The sequence below is a fragment of the Paracoccidioides lutzii genome (assembly GCF_000150705.2).
Source record: "Paracoccidioides lutzii Pb01 unplaced genomic scaffold supercont2.1, whole genome shotgun sequence".
In the NCBI taxonomy this organism is placed as follows: domain Eukaryota; kingdom Fungi; phylum Ascomycota; class Eurotiomycetes; order Onygenales; family Ajellomycetaceae; genus Paracoccidioides; species Paracoccidioides lutzii.
The window spans coordinates 632,356-656,196 of record NW_015440947.1 but is presented as its reverse complement, the minus strand read 5'-3'; the positions used below and the strand labels follow the sequence as shown (position 1 = coordinate 656,196).

The 23,841-nt window shown below is 44.4% G+C and overlaps 8 protein-coding genes and 2 non-coding genes across 10 annotated transcripts; 6 read left to right on the top strand and 4 right to left on the bottom strand.

Moving 5' to 3' along the window:
* Nucleotides 1–2,924: 2,924 nt before the first annotated feature.
* On the top strand, nucleotides 2,925–4,239 carry PAAG_00174 (hypothetical protein; the record flags this gene model as incomplete). The annotated part of the gene is made up of 2 exons (XM_002797589.2): nucleotides 2,925–2,996; nucleotides 3,091–4,239. 2 exons carry the CDS (start codon nucleotides 2,925–2,927, stop codon nucleotides 4,237–4,239), a joined length of 1,221 nt encoding a protein of 406 aa, XP_002797635.1.
* Nucleotides 4,240–4,668: 429 nt separating this feature from the next.
* Nucleotides 4,669–5,922, top strand: PAAG_00173 (electron transfer flavoprotein subunit alpha; the record flags this gene model as incomplete). The annotated part of the gene is made up of 3 exons (XM_002797588.1): nucleotides 4,669–4,971; nucleotides 5,097–5,265; nucleotides 5,345–5,922. 3 exons carry the CDS (start codon nucleotides 4,669–4,671, stop codon nucleotides 5,920–5,922), a joined length of 1,050 nt encoding a protein of 349 aa, XP_002797634.1.
* A 379-nt stretch (nucleotides 5,923–6,301) lies between these two features.
* PAAG_11063 lies at nucleotides 6,302–6,375 on the top strand. Its single transcript has one exon. It is a non-coding gene; the product is annotated as a tRNA-Val (tRNA).
* Nucleotides 6,376–6,828: 453 nt separating this feature from the next.
* PAAG_11062 lies at nucleotides 6,829–6,902 on the bottom strand. The gene has a single exon. It is a non-coding gene; the product is annotated as a tRNA-Val (tRNA).
* Nucleotides 6,903–8,535: 1,633 nt separating this feature from the next.
* Nucleotides 8,536–8,904, top strand: PAAG_00172 (hypothetical protein; the record flags this gene model as incomplete). Its single annotated transcript, XM_015843926.1, has 2 exons — nucleotides 8,536–8,714; nucleotides 8,781–8,904. The coding sequence occupies 2 exons, from the start codon at nucleotides 8,536–8,538 to the stop codon at nucleotides 8,902–8,904; spliced, it is 303 nt and encodes a 100-aa protein (XP_015700261.1).
* Nucleotides 8,905–11,645: 2,741 nt separating this feature from the next.
* PAAG_00171 (hypothetical protein) lies at nucleotides 11,646–12,666 on the bottom strand (the record flags this gene model as incomplete). The annotated part of the gene is made up of 4 exons (XM_015843925.1): nucleotides 11,646–12,041; nucleotides 12,122–12,150; nucleotides 12,227–12,340; nucleotides 12,414–12,666. The coding sequence occupies 4 exons, from the start codon at nucleotides 12,664–12,666 to the stop codon at nucleotides 11,646–11,648; spliced, it is 792 nt and encodes a 263-aa protein (XP_015700260.1).
* Nucleotides 12,667–13,442: 776 nt separating this feature from the next.
* Nucleotides 13,443–16,596, bottom strand: PAAG_00170 (chromosome transmission fidelity protein; the record flags this gene model as incomplete). The annotated part of the gene is made up of 2 exons (XM_015843924.1): nucleotides 13,443–13,887; nucleotides 13,997–16,596. The coding sequence occupies 2 exons, from the start codon at nucleotides 16,594–16,596 to the stop codon at nucleotides 13,443–13,445; spliced, it is 3,045 nt and encodes a 1,014-aa protein (XP_015700259.1).
* A 1,005-nt stretch (nucleotides 16,597–17,601) lies between these two features.
* Nucleotides 17,602–19,949, top strand: PAAG_00169 (hypothetical protein; the record flags this gene model as incomplete). The annotated part of the gene is made up of 3 exons (XM_002797584.1): nucleotides 17,602–17,725; nucleotides 17,830–18,398; nucleotides 18,450–19,949. 3 exons carry the CDS (start codon nucleotides 17,602–17,604, stop codon nucleotides 19,947–19,949), a joined length of 2,193 nt encoding a protein of 730 aa, XP_002797630.1.
* Nucleotides 19,950–21,297: 1,348 nt separating this feature from the next.
* Nucleotides 21,298–21,894, top strand: PAAG_00167 (hypothetical protein; the record flags this gene model as incomplete). Its single annotated transcript, XM_002797582.2, has 1 exon — nucleotides 21,298–21,894. One exon carries the CDS (start codon nucleotides 21,298–21,300, stop codon nucleotides 21,892–21,894), a length of 597 nt encoding a protein of 198 aa, XP_002797628.2.
* A 226-nt stretch (nucleotides 21,895–22,120) lies between these two features.
* PAAG_00166 (hypothetical protein) lies at nucleotides 22,121–23,830 on the bottom strand (the record flags this gene model as incomplete). The annotated part of the gene is made up of 1 exon (XM_002797581.2): nucleotides 22,121–23,830. One exon carries the CDS (start codon nucleotides 23,828–23,830, stop codon nucleotides 22,121–22,123), a length of 1,710 nt encoding a protein of 569 aa, XP_002797627.1.
* Between the last annotated feature and the right edge of the window lie 11 nt (nucleotides 23,831–23,841).

Sequence of the window (23,841 nt, the reverse complement as noted above, 5' to 3'; positions counted from 1 at the left end):
ACATCTTTATGCTCTTGGCGGAAGTGATTTTATCTAATAATCTACCCCTAATCTAACCCTAGCTCGAGTGTTGAGTGGTGAGGTTGAATCAGACATGTTGTTAGTAATAGTTATGTGTGGTGTAGTTAAGTGGATACTGTGGGACGTCTAAAGTGGTTGTATTTGGTGGCTATCTCAGGGATGCTATATACTACTGTGTGGTGCGCTAGTCCATAATAGGAAGCCTCGGCTCCAACAGATACTACTGCTACCCTGATCACATGTCCCCTATCTTATTTTTCTTCTCTTCTCTTTTCTTTTCTTTCTTTTTCTTTTCTTTATCTTTTCTTTTTCATTTCTTTATTTAAAGATATCTCGGCTAGCTAGTTAGACTGGTTTATTTTAGATGGCTTCAAAAAGTGGGCCCGAGGCAACTTACACCAACATTCAACTTAGCCTCCAAATCAAAAAGTATGTCCAACTGTAACCCCGCAAAAATCAACATGTATGGACCCACGAGAACCAGCAAAAGAGCCCCATGCCATGCATACAGATTGCCGTTTATTTGCAAACGTCACTCTGAAGTACGGTCTATTTGCTCGAGTTCTTCTCTCAATCTGTACACCGTCTTTCCTCTTCATTCAACCAGAAATTTACCATTCCTGCCATGTTGAATCAACGATTCTGACACCGTCTAATGAGTCGAGTTCTCCTTGGTTTCTTTACTTCTCTTTTCCAATTCACTTCAAATCCAATATGGTGTGGAGGATATTGAATTGTGCAATTCGCGCGAAGCGAGCGAGACAACCCACACTCCATTCAAGATATCGTTGTTGTCGCTAGACAAGCTGATCCAATACCTGTGGGTATTTGTTTTCTGTTTTCCTTTGGCACTCAAGGCACTGGAGTCATGTCTTCTCCGCCGCGCCTGAACCTCGAGGTTTTTGAGGGATTTTGCTGGTGACGAATCTTGATAAAAGTGTGGTAAAAGAATTCAATAAACCAACACCCTCGGCCCCCCTTATTCATCGACCGCGCTGGGAGTTGACCCAACATGTTGTCATGTCGTGGTTGAAATACCTTCCCGTTCTGTGCTCTATCATACACGACCATAGGGAGTGGAGGACACGGCTTTCTGTCCCTCAGCCGTACTTATGTCACTCGCCGGCCAGCTAGTAGTTGGAAGGATGAACACCAACGAATTCCAGCTGTCATATCATATTTCTTTTGAGCTTATCTGTTTTTTGGAGAGTGGGGTCTCTTTTTTCTGTGTGTATGCTGGTGCCTTTGACTTTCTCCTGCCATCCCACTGAGGTATGAGATTTCCGAGACCATTTAATTAACTTTAGCAGATGATTGAACAAAAAGAAAATATCGTAGTTGGTCGATGTCAGTTGATTTATTTCGTGAAGTATTACCAGTAAATTTTCAGAGGAAAGGGTGTATATCTTGGTGCAATGATATTTTGAAGATATGGCATTTGTGTTTGGTATTCAATCTCTACACTCAATATATATTTATACGAAAGGGTAGCCCCCATTGATATTCAATTTCCAATTTTCTCTGGGCTATCCTATCAATCTCAATTTCCATTTCTATTCTCCTCCAGCCGGGAGGAATATTCCTATCCTTCTGAGAATGACCGCCTGGGGTTCATAATTATGGGCGACTGACTTAATTATCTTCCCAGAGCCACTCATGGCTGATGGAACATGTAAGAGCCGTGCTCTACTTTTTCAAGTTTCTAATAGTCCCTTAACATGGTCTTTGTCAGTCTAGTCCTCATTTTTACATATGAGTTTATTGGAAAGTGGTGAGGGAAACTTTTCGAGTCCATTACGACCTTTGTGGCAATGGAGCATTGTTACAATGAAAAAGGGCATCAATCAGTGATTTCACAAGGGGAGCTATTTCACAACCAGGGCTTTTCAACACCTTTCACATAAAGGCCGGTCCTGAGGAGTGGTCCAACACACTTCCTGTGAATTTGATGAACTGCATGCCATTGTTGCTGGAATATTATAATGAAACGTTAACGCAACTTTCGAGGCATCAACCCCTATATAGTCTTAAGTAATGGGTCGGTGGAATGGCAAAATATGGATATCAAATACTGCGCTTATCTTTCCCATGATGGGATTTGAGCTGGTTTTTATTCTTTATGTTCAAAGAGATATTCAAAGGTGGTTCACGGGGAGAGTTTTTCTTATAACTTACGAAGATTGCGAAAGATGGATAGCAGTAAATCCTGGCAAACCTAGGTATTTTGGATCTCTGTGGAGATGATGTCATATGTTTATTTCACAATCATTGAAGAGATACTGCCATGTACACGTACGGCATGTACGAGCACTAAATATTGGTGGATGGGGAGTACGGTTTATTAAATGAAACATCCATCGTGACGCATGGAGATAGGCAACTTGGAGGAACTGAAACACTAATTTATATCATTGGTGTAGATTGCTTTCAAATTTTGCAATCCCGTGGAGTAGGATTGTCATTGGATAAATTCAGAAGAATGATATGCCTTTGCTTATATCCAATGGAGAGACCCAAGATCTGCAATGGAATTTTGTGATATATATGTGTGGGTGTGTGGGTGTGTGCCTATTTCATCATAAGAAATTCGATTTGTGATTTTTATGCTAGTCGCGAAGCATGATTCAACAATTTGTCCACAACCATGTATTTTGCAAGAATGACGAGTTCTGAATTGTGCACTTATCCGTTGTAGAAGAAAAGTGTTTTAAGTCGGCAAAGATAAGGTTTGGGTACAAGGGAAGAACATTTTGCCTAGCGCCAAACGGAATAACTGCTTGACCGCACTCCGATAATTTTTAGATAATTTTCTGATGTCGACAAACACTTCGGTGGTTGGGAAACAGGACGCCGCGGAAGATATAAAAGCCAACAGGGCAAAAGGGAAAGGTATTAAATCAGCCATGGCGGTGACTTCTGGTGTTCTCACTCTCAAACCCGCTTCTGGGACACCATACCAATTGAACAATGATCAGGTACGTCTCCATATTTTGTTTGCTTTCTGCTGAGCATAGTTCAAGTGGAAGGAGGCGAGCTATATGCTAATCGGGGGAGAGATCATGTTTATAGGTCACTCGGGCTTCTACCGCGCTTCTACGACATATAAAGGCGCAGGAGAGGAAAGAAGCTGAGAAATCGACGAAGAAGGACCTCCTGGCTACCAATAACGATGACGATGGATCAGATGCGGGAGAATCCGCGACAGATGGCACTCCAGTGTGGCTTGTTGTAACAACTAAAAAACACATCGTGGACAAAAACCGCTTAAAACCAGGAAAAATCCCCGTTCCACATTCCCTGAATACCTCACCGTCTCTCAGCATCTGTCTCATCACAGCCGACCCACAACGCGCAGTCAAGGACGTAATTGCCGATCCGCAATTCCCGACAAGCTTGTCATCGCACATTACCAAGATCATCGGATACACGAAGTTGAAGGCCAGATACCAGAGCTTTGAGAGCCGGAGACAGTTTCTATCGGAACACGATGTTTTCTTGGCTGATGACCGCATTATTATGAGGCTGGTACAGACCCTGGGGAAGATCTTTTACAAATCCAGCAAGCGCCCAATTCCTATTCGCATCGCAGAAGTGCAGAAGGTTGGGGGTAAAAGGGTGAAAAAGGAAGATAGGAAGAGACCGCCAACTGATGAAAAATACTCTGCTGTCGCGTCGGCTGCTGTTGTTGCCAAGGAGATCGAGAAGACTTTGGCTAGTGTTCCTGTTCACTTAGCGTCTGCTGCTACGACTTCTGTGCGCGTTGGCTGGGCGAACTTTGTACCGGAGAAGTTAGTTGAAAATGTGGAGGCGGTTGTTCAGGGCCTGGCGGAAAAGTTTATCTCAAAGGGATGGAGGAATATCAAGTCTCTGCATCTGAAGGGTGCTAATACGATGGCGATGCCCATATGGCTCGCGAGTGAATTATGGGTGGATGAAGGCGATGTGCGAGAAGATGAGGATGCAAAAGCTATCGAAGCATCGAAGAAAACGAGCAAGAAGCGAAAGTCAATTGGTGAGGAGGAACCTACAAAATCAAAGAAGTCGAAAACCGGTGAAGGGGGGGATGATGACGATGCAGAATTGAATGCGTCGAGAAAATTTAAGCTACGTGCTCAGAAGATGCGAGCTTTATCGGACGTTGAGAAGGACGCTGGTACAAAAGCTACAGTTGTCTCAGCAGCTTCCAGGGGAGCTTTAAGCCCCAACAAGAGGAAGTGAAAGTTCTTTTCAAGGTCTTGAGAGAATGGTCTTTCCCGTTTGTTCATTGTTTATTACCCAAGACTAGTTCTTGGGGTGCATTTGGAGTTTCAGCGTTATAATATATTGCAGTTTTAGTTAATGATTGAAAGTCTATCGGGCCAAGTTTCGATACCCATAATTAACACAAAGGCTATATCAGGCAATATGCATTATCATATTTGCATCCTCAAATTATTTTTCGTATATTAAAAGTATTGTATGCCCAGCCGGGAGTAGTTTTTGTGCCAGAGAGAATCAATTAACCGTGAATTTCCGAAGGGATTTGCTTAGTCATCCGAAATACCGAACTTCGGGACTCTGGGAGCTTTTTGAGGAAGAAGGCTTACAAAAGGGCAAGAGAAAGAGGATTCAAATAAAAGGAAAATACACGTCTAATCTCACCCGGCAATGAATTCCGTCTTTGCTAGACAATCAATTCTTCGGGCGGCCGCTTGGCCACTGTCTCGGCCCGTTTACCGTGCCCAGCTCTCAGCACTCTCCCGGCTTCTCTCCACACTTGCGGTTCTTGAACAGCGCAATGGCAAGATTCAAGGTTCATCTTTTTCGGCGATATCTGCGGCACAGAAGTTGGGAGGCTCAGTAACGGCGTTTGTGGCGGGGAATGGTGTCAAGTCTGGTGCGGCAGTGGAGGCGTCCAAGATTAAAGGCCTGGATAAGGTCCTTGCAGTAGATAATGCGGCTTATGAGAAGGTAGGATACCGATTTGAGTGGACCGGAAAGTCCACTGGATTACACTAGATTGGGTGTCCTGGTTGCAACACGCAGTGGTCGGAATGGGATTTAATCGTGGCTAACTGGATACATGGCACATATAGGGATTACCTGAGAACTACGCTCCCCTGCTCGTTGAGAATATCAAGAAGGAGGGATTCACACACGTTATTGCCAGCCACGGTGCTTTTGGCAAGAATGTCCTACCCCGAGTTGCGGCCCTGCTGGATGTCCAGCAAATATCTGATATCACAGCCGTTGAGAGCGAAGATAGTGAGTTGCACCATTCCAATGGCCACATCGGAGAGTCAATAAGCATTTACTCGGCTGACGCAATCCAAATTATTTGCAGCTTTCGTCCGACCCATCTATGCCGGAAACGCCATTCTTACAGTCCAATCTACAGATCCCGTGAAGGTTTTCACCGTCCGAGGAACCGCCTTCCAAGCCGGAGAGACCACAGGAGGCTCCGCGGAAATTGCAGATGGCGCTGATCCCAACGTACCATCTCCCACTGAATGGGTATCAGAGGACTTGGCCAAATCTGATCGCCCTGATCTTGGCACTGCTTCCCGCGTCGTTTCTGGAGGTCGTGGTCTTAAATCAAAGGAGGAATTTGACAGACTGATGCCTCCACTCGCTGATGCTTTGGGTGCGGCTATCGGAGCTTCCCGTGCGGCTGTCGACAGTGGTTTCGCCGATAACAGTCTTCAGGTTGGCCAGACTGGCAAGAACGTTGCCCCCGAACTGTATCTTTGCGCGGGTATCTCTGGCGCTATCCAGCATCTGGCCGGTATGAAGGATAGCAAGGTTATTGCTGCGATTAACAAGGATCCTGATGCGCCTATCTTCCAGGTTGCGGATGTTGGCTTGGTGGGGGATCTATTTGAGAAGGTCCCGGAGTTGACTGAGAAACTGAAGAAACAATAGAAAATATTAGAATGTCATTTATTGATGTGTGTTATGTATTTATATATATTTTTCTTCTAGTTCCCATTTCATTATTTTGTCTTTTGGGGCCATCTTAGGCCATTTCTGCTTCGCTGTTACAATTTTGCTGACCCATTCCAGTCCTCAGGAGGGTTTCTTGAGCAATGTCTATGACGAATTCGTCTAAATGTACGTATATACAGTATAACCAAATTTTGTATCGCATGCATGAAAACATGTATTGCATACCAAGATGTCTAAAACTAAGTCAAGTACCGGACGCAAAAAATACATTTTTGTCCTTAAGTTTTGGGACTCTTTGTGTATACATTTTAACTACCTACTCATAGATTTTAAACGGTATAAGAAAACACAAGATGGTGTCGTGGTGTAGTTGGTTATCACGTGAGTCTAACACACTCAAGGTCCCCAGTTCGAGCCTGGGCGACATCAAGACTTTTTAAGCAATATTTTTGTTGCATTTCTGCCAGATTACGCCAGCGATTGGCCACTCCACAAGAAACGCAGCCCACAAAATACAAAATAAAAAAGGTTTCAATTTGTAAGTTTTGCCCCACGTGGCATTCACGCCCTCATTCATCAATGCGACTGCAACAATATCATATAAAGTTAACAAAATGAACCATCTGACAACTCGAGAGGGAACACATGAAGCATAAAATCGAATTGAAACCATTCAGAATTGAACTGAAGACCTTCAATGTATGGGATTACGAATGATATCAGCTACACATGGTGTCTCTATTTCATGGAAGGTGATGTTTTTCGTTGATGACGAAAACTCGGTCTGAACGAGCCAAAAAGTAGAAAAAAAGACAGACTCCAACAACAAATCTCGACAAACTGCGTGAAGGGATGAAAGGCATAAAAACTTTTTGATGTGAATGACACCATCCAGGCTCGAACTGGAGACCTTGAGTGTGTTAGACTCACGTGATAACCAACTACACCATGGTGCCTATGCTGGATGGGAGATTATCGGCTCGAACGGAAGATTTTCGGTGGGAGGAGCCTTAGCCATAAAATGCGGGTTCTGTTTCGATATGTCCTTCATGAAACAGAGACTGATTGTAACTGCATCCATGTGTTTTAACTTTGCACTGGGACGTTGGGTTGGATTGCAATTTCTCTGTTTGGCTTCGCGGTATCGGGTTGTTTTTTTGCAAAACCAGCGGCGAGAACACTACTGGGGCGGGGGCCGATATGTGTAAGTGTCAAATATTCAACGTGAGCGCAAAAATTGGCAGCACATGGCATGTTGAATCGGCCTGATTCTAAAGAATTACGTGGCAGCCCAAATTAAATACAGGAAACATAACATCATCGCTGATTTAAGCGAGAAGTAGCAGCAAATAGCATAAACCAATCATCTGACAGTATGCTCCATGAACTAATCTTGCAATATGCTTCCCTTGCTAGATCCTAAGCCTTCCTTCTCCACCTTCAAGCTCCACACACCGTATCAAACCCTCAATTCTATTTTTTTTTTTTTTTTTTTTTGAATGAATTGAGGAAGCACTCCGTATGACTCCATGTTGACAGGCAGTGCTATATCGCGTTCAACCCAATACATTGTCCCTCAAAAGTATCCAGATTAAAAATCTGAAGGCCGACGGAAGACACGTGCTTTTCCTCCCTCTTTAGCTCTACAGTTTATGTGGGGCGGTTGATTCACCTATTTGTGGGGACGACTAGCTAGCTACCCAAAATACACGCCTCTATCACGTGGAGTGGGGCGGCTGCCCGGGCAACATGCCCAACAGTTTAGATCTCGGCTAGCTTTGACATTACTCAGGAGCATGGAACCTTAGTCATCCGAGAAAGACGGCTCTAGAACCCCTGGGGAACTTTAGCCTAACCAGTTGTCCCTAGGTGTTCCTTGCAGCTGCGCAAAGATCCCGGAGTCAACGGTGAGTCAGATCACCACTGCCCGATTACCATTCGGGGCGAGCTCTGACCATAGTTAGTCTGTGAAGTACGGAGAGCGGCTCGGTGTCGAAATATCGATAGGCCGCTTGCGCTACCCTCGCTCGCGGTGGTGGCTTGACCAACTAACTGCCGAGGGGGAAGCTGACATATGCAACACGCCTGGATCCTGCCTTAATTCATTCGAATGCACCCTTCTGGTGATCAGGTAATGACGTCAGTATGTTGAATTTGTTATTAGTCAACGTTGATTAGAGAGTTAACAAATAAAAGCTTTGATTGGAAAGTGGATGTGACTTACTAATGTAGTTACAGAATTCGGGTTTCTAATTGCCAATAAGGCTGCATGTGTACGTTTCTGACGCCCTTGAGATTGTGAGGAGTGCATTGGTATATTAAGAGGGGCATCAGGTCCCATTATATCCTCTCGTCTTTTTTGCCTTAAAAAACGTACGCTCAAGGCATCCGAACATTCGACTATCAATATCACCCCATTCTTCCAAGAAGTTTTCGATGATTCGACTCTGCTCCTCACCATAAATACTGCAAAGCAGCCTCACTTTCCTAAATCGGTTCGAGAAAATCCTCCCGCCAAAACAAGAAGACAAATCTAAAACCCATACGGTCCTCTCTACAATATCTTACAAGACAACCATCACCGTTACAATGCCATCCAAGGGATCTACCACAGCTTCTCCTCCTACCCCCGCCTCTACACCTCGCAGCTCCTCGGAATCGAGCATTGAACGCCTGAAATCCATCCTTCACACGGCGAAGAAGCCATCACCCGCCGATGCCAAACCAAGCCCGAAGAGCAAGGCCGTTACAATGGAGGCCCGGGCTGTGTATTTCTCGATGAAATGATTTACATGTAGCATAGAGGTGGACAGCGACCTCCACACCGCGTTCAGCTCGTTGCCTGCTACAACGCGTTGGGAAGACGATGCATTTTTGCGATGGTGTATGGCGTTTGGATTTATGAAAAGCGCGACCGGTGCTGGAGGGCTCGCGAGCCCATTATTTCTACCGGTTTAAAATTGAGATCTATATTAAAATTGATTTTTATATACGTCTAACTTGGTCTCGATAGATTGATTAATTTTCTTGAAAAAACAGGAGTATGTTGGGTACTGGCACTCTTCTTTCTTAATTGTTTGCGCCTTTGTTTAAAATTCTTAATATTAATTTTAGTGTTGTGTGCTCATTAGTTTTGCTGCTTTCACGAACAGATAGTTATTAGAACCTCTATAATCTCATATGCTTCACCAGCAATGCAGGCCTTGCTCTATAAAAGCTGAGCCTTTCCAGTAAATGAAACAATTGGAAACCCTCAGCCCTGATTTACCAAACTGCTGAAGTAAGTGGCGGAATTGCAAATTGAACAGGATTGCAGTCGAACGTGGTTTTCAAAAAGTTATATGTGGTTTTAAATTTTTGCTGGCAAAACCTTCGGTATGGTTTATATATAATCATGAAACCTTTCCACTAGAATTACATACGTTCGCATATTTCACCCATTTCACACACATCTCTCTCTGCTCTAGGTGATATGATTTATCATACTTCTCGACTCTTCCTCTTAGGTGACTTTAATTTTAACCTCCTTCTAACTCGGGTGTTGAGATAGTAAGTTGAATAAATATATGGCAATATATACCGAATATGTTGTGTTTATTTTAATGTAGTTTAGTTTCTACTAAGATATATTCTTGATTAACATTATATTCAACTTTATGCATTTTCTACTAATTAATTTAATATGTCAATTATCTCTATAAAAGCTTTAAATTCTTAAAAAAACAATAAAAAAATTAAATAAAAATTTAATCATTGCAATGAATGTGCTACTGAATACAGCTCTAGCGCTTCCTTATAGAATAAAAAATTGAATTCATCAGAAGAAGAAAGGAAAGAAGAATAAAAGATGAAGACAGAAAGTTTTATACAGATTAGAGTGAAGAAAAATAATTTAAATGTAAATTATTTTAATTATAAAAGATTATCATCAATTAGATGTTAGCCAATTACAAGATATAAATATATAAAGGTTGAATCTATTTTAATTGATTCTTTTAAATTAAATTATGTTATATGAAGAAATATCTTAGTTCTTTGAATGTTTAGTTCATGATGAAATACATTATTGTTTATTACATCTTTTAAAACTCTAATTATTTAAATAAATTTAAAACTATAGCTTAGTTTCTTTAATTTAAAAAGAGTTCTTCCTTATTTATAAGCTCATTTTTTTATGTTTACTTTCTCTGAAACACATTACAATTTTATAAGCTTCTAAAGCTTAAGACTTCTAATAATATATTTAAAGCTATAGGTGAGTAACTTTCTTAATATTATATATAAAGTTTGCTTACACTTATTTATTAAGTAATTAATTAATTGACTAGTTATATGCAAATGGCACAGTAAAAGAAAAGAATCTATTACACATCATTAATGTTAAATAAACTAAAAGAACTAAAAAATACATTTTCTTTTGAGAAAAAGTTTTTAGCAAATGCTGAAAATGTTATTATATGAGCTTAAACAAGAAATAAAGCTTTTACAAAAGAGGTTGAAATGAGTAGACTAATAGGCAAAGAAGTGAGTTTTACAGGAAATATGATGAGTGTGCAGAAGAGAATCATAATTCAGAATTACTCATTGAAGGAAGAGAACAGTTAATATATATTATTAGGAGTTGTTATATAATACAATTTGTTCAGATCTTCAAGCTCAGTTGTTCCAGTAGGGGCTACCAAAGTTGATCATGGTTTTGAAAAAGTGGGCCCAGCTCGTACACCAACTTCAACTTTTAAAACCAAGTTCATCTGTAACCCTATTTCAGATGATTTTAGATTGGAGAGTTGATCATGGTTTTAATAAAGGGGTGAACTTTTAAACCACTTTCAATGGTAACCCCTGTTTAAACCACACTGAAGGTTTTTCGGGGCTGAATTTTGAAACCACATTCCAACTGTACGCCCATTAGTTGGCAGTAGGGTTCAATTTCGAGGGATCTTAGAGTTCTCGATATCTGGAAAGACTAGACTGGAGAATTTCTTTAGGGGGGTTAGAAGCTTGACGATCGTTGCAACAAACTCTTGTCATACAGAGCTCTAATTGTTCTATTTTAGGAAACAGGATTCCTAGCATCGGTAGAGTACATTACGGAGAATGCCGGTTGCGCTGATCCGGTTGCAGAATCTTTTTGTTTATGCGCATGTTGGGCTGATGTTCAGGGGTCGGTCGCCCAGTGCATCTGCCCGGGATCTGATAAGAAAGCAACTAGCCCTACAGTTGTATGTCCGGAGCCCAAGGAAACTGCAAAGTTGAGTCCGGATATTGATGTGGCCGAGACAGTACCAGTATATGGTGTTTTTCTTGACGTCTGGCTCGGAGCCTTTATAAGATCTTCTCAAGTTAATGTTAGGATTCTGTCTGTTCAAGCTGAAAATTTAAATGACAAATTCCAGATATGTGGAGCAAATCGTAACTCTTATGTGCCCGTCGCATTGGCAATTAGTTCACAATATTTTATCACCTGTTGAACTACCTGGTTGAACAAAATTTCCCACCTGTGATATCATCCATGGGGTTGTAGCTTGGATGCAAACAAATTCGCGAAATGCTTCATCAACAGGTATTGATGAGTCATTGGTGATCTGAACCCGCCTATGGCCATCGCATAAGTCGACAGAACAGCCCTTAACTTCGACATATTATTTCCTCAACCAAATGAACAATACTGCGTAGTCGTTCGCCCCAAATTCTCGCACTTAGAGTGTCACACAGTTCATTTTTGCATCATTTATATATAGCCAGTATCCGCCTGCCGGAATTTCGGGGAATGATTTACCGTCTCCGAGAGTTCCCTTGACATGTATCACCCTGGCCCATCCTGAAATATCGACTCTTGCATGCCGCCATTCCTTGGTCCCAACCATAGCATCCTCTTTCCAAGATTTGCTTTCTGGAATAGGGGGCATCTGAAGGCCAAGGTCGATGGGAACACAAGAACTCGAAATTGGAATGCTGGGCTTGGATAAGATCGTTGTGGGGGAGAAGTCGAGGGTGACAAACGGCTGGTCTGGGGCAGATGGTAAGGCTATTTCCACCCGAGAATAGGGTATGGTAGATGGCGTGTCTGACGGGGTAAATTTAAAGTTCGCCAGCTGATAATTTTTTGGAGATTAGTTGAGATAGATTATCTTCGTCAGACTTGGGTATAAATAAAGTAAATAGGAATATCTACATGTTTCGGAATATTCCAATTTTTGCGCCCTGAATACAGGGAAGAGTAATGAATAATCAGCGAGACTCAGACAATGGGATGAACGTCCGGGGACATAAGACATACCATTGTAAATTGACTCCTTTTTGGAAACATAGATCCTCGTTACCCGTGCTCTGCTCATCCCCATATCTGGGACCTCAAACCATCCTGGCATCCACAATATTTCATCATATGGGCCTAATCGTGAATAAGAAAGCGTGAGCTGTCCATCCTCAAATCATATTTGACATTCAACCGGTCATCGCCTTACCGACAGGCGTCTCCAGATACCTTACTATCATCACCGTGCACGCCCACCCCTTAAACTGGCCACTCGTGGTCGGGTCAGCAAACGATGACTGACCCTCCAAGTCTGCATAGGATGCTTTAGGGAGACATTTGGCACGACCGATGGTCCAGAAGAACTGAGCTTTCATATTCATCCATGGTGACGGTTTATCTGAGAATTCAGTCTCGGTAGTCTGACCACAATTTTCGGGAGTTTGGCTGGGTGGCTCAGACATTTTAAACTGTATATTATGTTCACCTCATATGCGAGGAGATTGATTCAAAGATGATGGTTTTCAAGCTGTTGGGTACGTGGCATTGACATTGGGACGTCAGCCTTGCTTGCTGGGCGTTCCTTTTATCCCGTGGACTCCTGAGGATAGGAACGTTGTCAGAAGAGGAGAAAAAGCAAATAGGCTACGACTGGTAAGCGTACAGCTTGGCTTGCTGCTTGACCAAGCCGATATCAAAATTTAGGAACACACCTAGATACGTTTTAATGTTGTTGGCGGTAGAAGCTTTGAGCTCCCTTAGCCCCTCTGCTGGTGAATTTACGCTTTTTCTGCCAAGAAGTCTCGATTCCACCCTTTTTAGTCGTTCTTTGGACTTTGTTTCTAGATCTGACTCGACGTCTCCTCCAAGACCTCGCAGTTGAGAAGTGGCATGTTATCATTTGATGATGTTGTGCCCAGTATTTACCACAACCTGGGGTGTATAGAAATAGCGGATCGTATCTAAGGAAGAACTTCGGTTCGGAACCATGTCGATTTCCAAGGAGAGGGCTGATTATGCAGGATCCTGAGGTACCTGAGATCGTAAATTTGTGATCCTGATGGGACCGAACTATCGGACTGGACAAAATGCCTAACCTCACAAAATAAAGTCGTGACATTAAACCTAATGAACTCATGATAAAACACGTGTTACTTACATATGTCAAATGAAATAGGGTTCTATCTACGTTTGCCAACCCCCCCACCCCCACCAAAAAGACCACTTAGCATACCTACGTTTACAACCCTGATAGGATCTCGCTCAGCGTCACCTGTTTCCTAACCGCATTAGAAAACCCCTCATGAAAACTAACCCACGCTTGTTCATGCCCTGCCGGCTCTGAAGGCTTAGTGGGAGTGACGCCGTTGCTAGGACCAATTGAATTGGGTTGTGCTTCATTCGTGATCACCCGCCCAAAGAAATCAAGTTTGGGTCCATTTAATCTGGAAGCCAATATGGAAGATGCTACACTACTTGGGCCGTTCTCTTTGGGATTATTAAAATCCTCGTGGGATTGATTGCCGCGTTTCGGTCCGGTAATTCTTGCTTGCCCAGCTTTGGACCGCTGGCGGAGGATATCCTTTTCATATTCTTGCTGAAGAACTTGGCGCACAGCGTAACGGACGGGTGCTGATGATCCGACGCCCTTCAGGTTGGAAAATGTGGTTAATGTGTCAAGGGGTCTGATGGCAATAGTGTCAGCAAAGAATATTGTAAAACGGTTGTTTTGAAGACTGAGAGGGATGTAGGGTCAAACAGGAAGGGGAGGGGAGGCATGGCGACGATACTTACGGTTCCATCCTGTAAATCCAACTATTATGGAAACCAGTTTCGCTCTCAATCCTTGCATGCTCAAATTTTACCCCTGTGCCACTCATTACTCTGACTGACGACCTTACAAGTGCACGCTCGCTTTCTTTTCGCACACTGGCGACACCACTCCCCCCCCCACTTCCACCAACAATCACCGGTTTGATCCCTGGAGCTAACATTCTGGTAAGATTAGGGATGAGCTCTGTGATAATTGACTCAGTGGAGCGGAATGTGCGCAGAAGGGCTGGGGAAAACCTCGACTGGAACTCGGTTATCGTAGCGTGGTTGCGCTTCTGCGCCTCAAAGGCTGCAAAATCTGCTTTTGGACCTGAAAACGGGTGTTCCTCTCCATCCTCTTCGTTGTTCACCAGGTTTTTGTCGCCGTCCCCAGTTCTTCGGTTAGAGGAGGCAAACAGGTGATGAAATGCCACGACTGACTGGCTCAGGTACGGGTTGAGTTCCCAGTCTTGATTCGTGTAGACTTTGGAAGATATCATGTCATGGAAATGAAGCCATTCGTAGGCTGCGTTAGGTTTGGAGAGAATAGTATCGTCTTGGTATGCTTGTGTTGGGTAAGCGGTAAAACAGTCCGTGATGCAGCGGTCATATTCTCCTGCAGCATCAACCATTTCCCTCAGGCGGCTAATTGCATGACGTTTGCGAAGGTCGGAGATTCCAACAGGAATCTTTACATCACCGCCAGAGAAGGGATCTTGGAAGGTTTGGGCAGAGATAGGTGCATTTGGGAAACCTGCTCCATCAAGGAAAACACGCTCAACAATATCTTTCGTTCCGCCACGTCCTAACCCCCGCGATGACCCTCCATCTCTTACAGAGTCGTTTGAGATGTGTTGCTCGACCCATCTCCTTGTAAGTCTGATATCTGAAGTTGGGCTGGTCGCTCGAAGCTTTTGTGCTATCCATTCTCCAGCTACTAAGACGCGCCTGATATCACCCTCTCCGATACCGCGATTGTTGGTATTACGGTCTCTGCTACTACTCAGGCCCCATGAGGCTTCGCAAAGGCGTCTCACTCCGTCTCCATCACAGGGGATGCCCTCTCTCTCAAATACAGTCTTCATTCGCAAGACCATTTTGTCTAGAGATGCTTGTCGAACGTGGAGAATTTCAGCGATGGAGGACGTTCGCAATGGACGGAGACTAGGGTGGTAAACATCATTGCATATAAGAATTAGAGGCCGAAGGAGGAGGAATTTATCTCCTTTTTTATATCTCCTTTTGTGAATCGAAGTAGATTCTGAGGTGGAATGGGAGTTCTTTTGGTCCAACATCACGAGGTCGATCAGTGCCTTCATGAAACCTCCCTCGCCGCTACCACCTGAACCACCAACTACTCCATCGACTTCATCGACGACGACGCAAACAGGCTTGCCAGCTTTCCGAATCCTTTTACCATCGGCTTCAGCGGTGATACCTTTCACATTTTCAGTACCCACCGCATCTCGAATTCTACCCTTGACAATATCGCGACTTCTTTCGTCACTGGCATTTATCTCTAACACTTCGTATCCTGCCTGTCTTGCGCATACATGAGCCAGAGTGGTTTTCCCTAGTCCGGGAGGCCCTGTTAGGACTAAAACTTTTCGGTGGGTGCGTTCTCCAGCGTCATTCCCTGTGGTGTTCTTGGGCTTTGGTTTTGCCAATCCGGGAAATACAATAGCGTCCCATGATTTAAGCCAGCGTAAAACAGATCGATGAGTCCTCTCATCCCCAACGAGATCCTTAAATTTCCTGGCGCGATATTTTTCTGTCCACAGAAGAGTTGATCCTTTAATTGTCTCATTAACACTCGATGTTTCGGTGGAGGTTTGGTGGGAAGGAAGCCGTGAACGACGGGCAATATCTTGGGCATTTTCAACTGTGATGTCATCCAGCAATTTGTGAATGTCAATCCCATAATAGCTCTTTTGCGCTCTCCCTGGAGCTGTAGTTGAACGCTCCGCAATTATTTGCTCATAAGGAATGGACGAAGCCATTTCCCTAGTTTGGACATTCACGATTCTATCTGAACATGTCTGGATGGAGATGTAACTTTTGGCCTGTTTTTGTGAATTATGAGTTACCAATGGTGTAAATTGGGATTTTTTGATCGGCTTTGCGTTTCCAAGGGGTTCAAATGAGGATTCGGTCGGATCCGTATTAGTAAAAGGCATAAACGGAGTTTGGTTCGCATTTCCATTCTCGCTGATACTACTGAGCACGGACGGTGCTCTTGTATTTGGATTTGTAGGGCTTGTGTTTAATGCTGTATTTGACGATGCTGAATTGGAGACTTCATCCTGCAGTCCAGGTTTTGGCCCACGGGGGGCAAATGGATTTCCATCGTCCTCACTATCAGAATCATCCTCATCAATAAACGGTCCGATCAGCTTCGGGCGCTTGGGAGAGAGAGGCTCAAAGGCATCTTTTGGTTTTCTTTTCCCTTGGTCTGCATGTGAACTCCCGTCGGACTCTGCATGTACCGTATTGCTGGACGGTGGTAGCATTTCCACATTTATCGAAGGCGATGAAGCGCGGCAGAGCGTCTCTGTCACAAGATTGGCTGCTAGGAGGGACATGTTCCACGATTTATATGGTTATGTGGAAATCCCTAGTTACTACTATTGTTAGAAACTACATTCCACACCAAATTGTGCCATATGTGGAGAACGCCCTGGAGCCCGCGGATTTTGGCCCAGTCCACGATGAGTGGCATTAACGTACTTGCTCATAAACCATCGGACAACAGATAAATATCGATATCAAATTGCACCGGCTGAAAGAGGATAAAAGTAATATCACATAAACTATAGTAATGAAAAATTGAGGGCTTAGTAGTTACGACAACTGGAGATATCGCATTGGCAGAACCCTCAATGGTGGTTTGCAATCTGCACTCTAGGTCTCTCCCATCCAAGTCCTGTCCTTGAGGAACGCGATCACGCGTTTTTGGTCGTGTTTGATTTTGCGGCGGTGAGGTAGTTACGTTAACCAGTTGTTAGCCGACCTTCTGGTTACGCCTACTTCACGTGATCTAGCTAGCCCTGGTACACGTGATCTATAGAGTCTGTATAATAGCGTAGCTAGCCTACGCCTCAATCACAACGAAGATTCGCACGTACTCGATATTCATCATCACCCCAGAGCTAATTAGTTAACTAAAGTTTGGTAGTTAGTTAGTTATCAATTTCCGCTGACTAACATCGGAAGTTGGGAAATACGTTGATCCGGTAAACTGCGCGCTTTGTCCTTTTGCGCACCCGTAGGACGCCTGCCTCTGCGGCTCTAGTCCGGATGTGGCTAGCTGAAAGGGCCTCCCAATCGCGACGACTTTTCAAAGTTGATCATACTCACAACAGATGCTGAGAGATAAAAAACACCCTATCATCATTCTCAACTTTGACTTTGGACCTGCATATTGGCTGTTGTCTGTGTGCATCGGGTTTCGCATTTTGCTTTGTGGGCTTCTGAACACGGTCTTGGTGACCGCTTTAATTTGACAGCGCATCCATCTTCCCGCGCAGGCGTTAGCCTGGACCGATTAAGGCTGTAACCTTGCTTTATTTCTTTGTGCCACATACAGAATGGAGGATCTAAATGCAGCCTCAAGCGAGATGATTACTGATGACCAGGCGGTCGCTCCTCTCCAGGATGGGCAGCCGGGAACTGAGATGCCCACCACCACCCATTCTTCCAGTCAAGGCTCAGGTACGTTGCGTCTCCACCATAATTTATGACCTCTGAAGCTATTTTATGCTTATATAGCCTTTTTATGCGACCTCATGGTGCTTATATTATTATTTGTGGCTTAGGCTCGCAGTCTGAACCATTTTCGCCTTCTAAAGCAAGTCAGGAGGCTGCGATTTCAGATAATCCCTTAGATGCGCCTGCGTCACCAAAACCTCAAAACGAAGAGCAAGAACCAGAAGACGAGAAAATGGGGGGAACGGATACAGAATCGAAAAGAGAAGACGGTGTAGTGGGCGACGAAGCTGGCGAGAGTTCCACACCCCAGCAGCAATCAGCTGAAAATGTTGATGGCCAGTTGACACAGACCAAAGCTTCTCTAGAGGCATCGGCACGTTCACACCTGGTAGCTCAAACGCACGCTATCATTCTTCCAAGCTACACGATTTGGTTCGATATGAACACGATCCATGCTATTGAGAAGAAGTCTCTTCCGGAGTTTTTCAATAGTCGAAACCGTAGCAAAACTCCTGCCATCTACAAGGACTATCGCGACTTTATGATCAACACTTATCGCTTGAACCCTGTCGAGTACCTTACGGTTACTGCGTGTCGACGAAACTTAGCGGGCGACGTGTGTGCGATTATGCGTGTACACTCATTCCTGGAGCACTGGGGCTTAATCAACTACCAGGTACGCAAAGCAATAAACATGTGTATATTGTTGTCTAACTTACCCAAACAGGTCGACCCTCAGACACGTCCATCAAACCTTGGACCCCCAATGACTGGCCATTTTAGAATTACGGCAGACACTCCCCGTGGCCTGCAACCGTTCCAGCCCGCACCCAACACCGTTGTCACTCCTGGTAAACCCCACCCATCCACTGAAAGGGCCGCGTCGGCTACTCCGATCCCTAAGAGTGATCTTAACCTCGAGATCCGCCGCAATATCTATGATGAGAAGGGTAAAGGCATTACATCCGCTGAGGACAAAGAAAACCAGACGAATGGCGAAACTCAAAGTACAAACGGAGCCGGCGGAGATTCTTCCATCAAAACCATGGAAGCTGCCGCAAAGGAAACGAAAAAGATTTGCCACTGCCATTCCTGTGGTATTGACTGCACAAGGTTAAGATTTCATTATGCGAAATGTGTTCCAGTGACGACTAATCCTAATGCTCCGGATTCGAAATACGATTTGTGCCCGAACTGCTTCCTACAAGGCAGATTGCCGTCCTCTCACAATGCCTCAGATTTTGTCAAATTGGAGGATAGTCCGTATACTACTATCCCAGATCGGGATGCACCATGGAGCAACTCTGAGCTGCTACTCCTTCTCGAGGCATTGGAGAACTTCGACGACAACTGGCGACAAATTGCTCGACATGTCGGAACACGTACCCCTGAAGAATGCGTCATGAAATTCCTCCAGATGGAAATCGAAGATAAATATCTGGAGGACACGCAAGATATCTCCTTGATGAGTGCAAGGAGCGGAAGAGAGCCTATTAGCCAATTTGACAATCCTGTGCTCTCCGTTGTATCTTACTTGGCAGAGATGACTGAGCCAGCAGTTGCGGCAGCGGCGGCAGGTCGATCCGTGGAAGAAATACGCCGCAAACTCCAGAAACAACTCGAGCAAGGCTTTAAAGGTGCTACATCCGCGGACAACCAAGATAGATATAAGGACACAGACAAGGGTAAAGAAGGAAAGACTATGGAATCCGAGGACACAATGGAAGTCGATATCACGAACGAAGGTGATTCGACGTCAGTTGTCCAGAGTACAGTAGGCGACAAACAATCCTCGCGCCCTTCCATCGCATCTATTGGCCTGGGCACTGCTGCTGCTCGAGCAGCGGCTTTCGCTTCAAATGAGGAGAGGGAGATGACGCGTTTGGTAGCTACGGCCGTTAACATAACTCTGCAAAAGTTCGAAATCAAGCTGGCGCAGTTTTCTGAACTGGAGAAGATTGTTGAAGCTGAGCGCAGAGATTTGGAGCAAGGTCGTCAGCAACTCTTCCTTGATCGTATGGCGCTTAAAAAAAGGATTAAGGAAGTTCAAGAGCTTCTTAAGAATGCCTCCTTGGCGGGACTGGAGGAGGGAGCTGCAATGGTGCTCGATGCGGAAACAGTTGGTATAGCGGAACGATATGAATTCCAGCAACCACCTGCTGAACAAGCGAGAAGCGTTCGGCCTCCAAGCACGCAGGAGGATGATTACAAAACATTTTCTCTATGAAAATTGAATAAAGGAATGGTGATATGAGGTCAGGGATAAAACTGCATTCATCTAGTAGGTTGCTTAGGGATAATTTCCTTTTCCCCTCGGCTCCCTCCTCTCTCCACCAACGGCGCAACGTATCTTGGATAGGTTTCTTATGTTTTATGCCTTCAGTTATACACTTTGGTGGGGCGCTCTACAGTGGGTGGAGTTTGTTTTTTGTTCCATTTCCACCTTTCCTTTTCGAGGATCTTTCGCCTGTTCTGCCTTATGGATCTGGCAGAATGTCGACAGTAAACTTAATTTACAAACCATTTGCCCCCTAAATTATGCTAAAAAAAATGCATGGTTCGTACGTGAGAGGTTACTCGGTTTTTTTGTTGACTGAAAGGTGATATCGATTTCCTTTACCCTTTTTCCTATAGGTGTATGGTGTACAATTTGCTTCCACAATCGAATTTCGTTAATGTAAATGTTTTCCCCCATTTTTCTTTGCCCAGCTGGAAGATCAGGGTCTGGTCCTTTCTGACCTAACCCGGCTTTCCTCTTATGTTCTTCAGTTCCCAAATTGTCTTCTCTATTGTATTTGTAATGTTAGAAATAAAGATGATTGAAGATGTTCTTCGGCATTCTTACACCTATCTACCATGCTTGTCTCCTTGTTGGCGGGTATGGGTAGATCTCAATGCTACCTATCGTTCGATATTTGAACTTCGTGTTAGAGATTGACGCCTTCAGCGGGACAGGGACATATCTCCTGCAGCAAAAAGACAACTAACTAAATATTTTAACCAACGTTACGAGCCTGTGAAGGCGGATCTTATTATCACTAGCGACGAGATAGAGAAAGACGCCGATTCTTTTCGAAGGACTGAGAGGATTCTAGATCCTTAAGACGAAAGGAAATCTAGGGATATCCTGGCCCAAGAAGGCATGTTAAGAGCAATCAGAATCCTTAGCCATCTATATAACGTCACTGTATGTTATCCTCTGGAAGTTAAATGTAAGGTTATCTTCACAACCTAATTATAAAGCCGTGACGAATCTATGACAACACCGATCCTAAAACGCTTGTAAGTTCACCCACTGACATCATTCTCTGTATATTTCAGCCACTGCAGTAAAACGGCGAAATCAGAATTTCCCTTCAGTGAGAGTCGAATATGAAAGAAAAGCATACCGCGACTATTTCAAGAATTTGGAGAATCATCGATCGCACAGACAAGTCAATCTAAAGGAAAAATTTCCTTTACAGGCTCACCCGCATACGTTACGAGCGAAAGGAAACCTTCAAGCAACCTCCGAAAAATCTCAGCGACACACTCAGAACAACAATATTGAAAGGATTCACGATACCAATTTCAATATGACGGAGCTAGACTTCTCATGCTGTGGAAAATTTTCAGGGGAGAATGGACAGTTCGTAAACCGCTGGCTTCCCATGCTGGAATGGGCACTGAGACAATATAAGGTGGATGGAGAAGTCCCACCGGAGCTACTCCTCCCAGCAATTAATGTCCTTCTTACCGGACAAGCTGAAGAATGGATAAAGCGGAATCCTGCGATTGCCGGGCTCCTCGAGAACCCTACTGTGGACAGCAAGAAAACATTCCTGGAAGCTTTTAGGAAACAATTTCCGCAACGGTTCACCGGATCGTGCCCTGGAGGACTGAGGCTTTCACAGAGGAAGCAAGAGACTCTTGCAGATTATTATCAGACTGGGTTGAAGGTAATGGGGACTATGCATGTCGTGGACCATGTTGTAAAAGATGGAGTTTTATGGTGGCGGCAGAATTCACTTGTGCTCGATGCCTTTGTCAACAACTGGATTCATGGAATCGCTAAGGCTGGGACCAGGAGTCGGCTTATCGAGGTCAAGAGTGAGCTGACTACTCTGAAGAAGGCTTACCAGAGGGCGGTTGATATCGAGGAAGCAGAAAAGGGAATTGATGTACATAGTTGAGGTAAAATATTGATGTGATATTAATAATTTCGTAATACACATATTTTTTTTAAGGGAAGATAATTATATCAGTTTTCGTTTCCAAGGTTATTAGTGCGATGATAGGTACCTGTACTTGTATATTACTCCCGGATTTCGACTGTTTATACAGATGACAAACCACAAATCTTGCATTTAAACAGCCAAAAGAAAACCAAGCCAAATACCAAGTTCATTAAAATATCCGCTATCCAATCCTCCGCTTCTTTTTTCGATTCTCGGACAATTCGTCATCAACAAAGGCTATGTCCGGACCGTATTCTTCCCATTCGCTCCGATACAAAACACGATCTCGCCAGTCTATCAGGTCTTGTTTCCTTTTCCGAGTCCCGGATGGTCTTGGAGGAGTTGATTTGGCATCTTTCTCCATACCTATGTCGTAATCTTCATGCTCAGGGAAGAGGGATCGTGGGGGAGATAGGCTGATTTCCCTCAAGAGTCGAAGTTCTTCACCACGACTGTATTTTTTATCCAAGGCCGCAGCGTGCACTTCTTCCGGATCAGATAGATGCTCTTCATCACCGGATGTGGAAATGTTTGATGAATGGTGGGTTGATGCTGCGGACGCGGAGGAAGCATCATCAGAAAGCCCACCAGCATCTGAGATAGAGTTGTTTTCGGAAACAGCCACTGATTGGGCAACGCTGTTGCTACGGGATGTCCTTGATCTCGGGGCTTCAAGGGATAGTTCTTCCTCAACCTCGTCATAGGTAAGAGGAGTCGGCTTAAAACCTTTGCGATGCCGTATGTCCTCAACGTTCAAATTATGACGTCGTGCCGCACCCATCCAAAATTGTCGGGAATTGTGGCTCATTTTCAATACGTCCAATGCTGCTCCTACATCCGCCCGTCTCACCAGCTTTCCGCGTTGGTAACCACCACGTTCGAGGGCCCGTATGCGTGACATTGAAAAAAAGATGGCAGATTGTATCAAGCGGCGTGTGATACTGATAGCTAGGGCATAGAAGTCGGCAAATGCTTCGCAAGTCAAGGATGGGGTTTCTTTGTCCACTCTGAGATTGTACCAATTATCCTCGATGTGACTTTTACCAGAATTCATGAATATCCGTTCTGAAAGCAGAATCCAGTTCCCCACATTGAGCAGATGTGCAGTGGCAAGTATGCTTGGTGGTGGGTGTAGGGTGTTAGCAAGGTCATCATCATCATTGCCTGAGCCGTCCCTTTCCTCATCTAATCGATCCTCAACCAGCGCTGCGACATGGCGGTCAACAAGCCACATATCCCCGTATTTCTGCCTTCCGACAGTATTTTCACCTTTCTCATCGAGTCGAGACAATGCCAGTGCATTTTCTTCCAAAGCCTGGCAGCACTCCTCGCTAATTTCTGCCGCAGCGGGCACATCTGAGAGAATATGGTTCTTGCTAAAACGTTCCATGAGTTGTTGACGCTCTAGAGCTTCATGTAGGGTCTCGAGATAAGCCTGTATTTCCATGACAGTTTTTGATTCAAAATGTGAAGCTATTTCCCGTATCCCATTTTTGCCCTTCTTTTCAAGGGCGTTGAATAATGTCTCCTTTTCTTGGGAGCTCCAGGTAACCACCCCGATTTGTGATGGGGCACATACTGGCTTATTCGCTTCTGCGCTTCCATCAAACGTGCCGTTTACAACCTCATTGAAGAGCTTAGCATACTTTTCCGTATGGAGCTTCCTATTAGGTTGAAGGCCGTTTGCCCGCGACTGTAAGCGATTGGTCGAAGGACGATTCGAATGAGTTTTAGGGGGACTTTTCAACCCCGGACTTGACGCAAGATTAAGTTTCTGCAGTGGAGGAAACGATGCAGTAAATCCAGTGGGAGAAATCTCATGCTCAAAGTAGTCATTATCGGACGAGTCATCTTCTTCGTCCGGGTCGTAGACACTGGTTGAACTGCCCATCGTTGAGAATA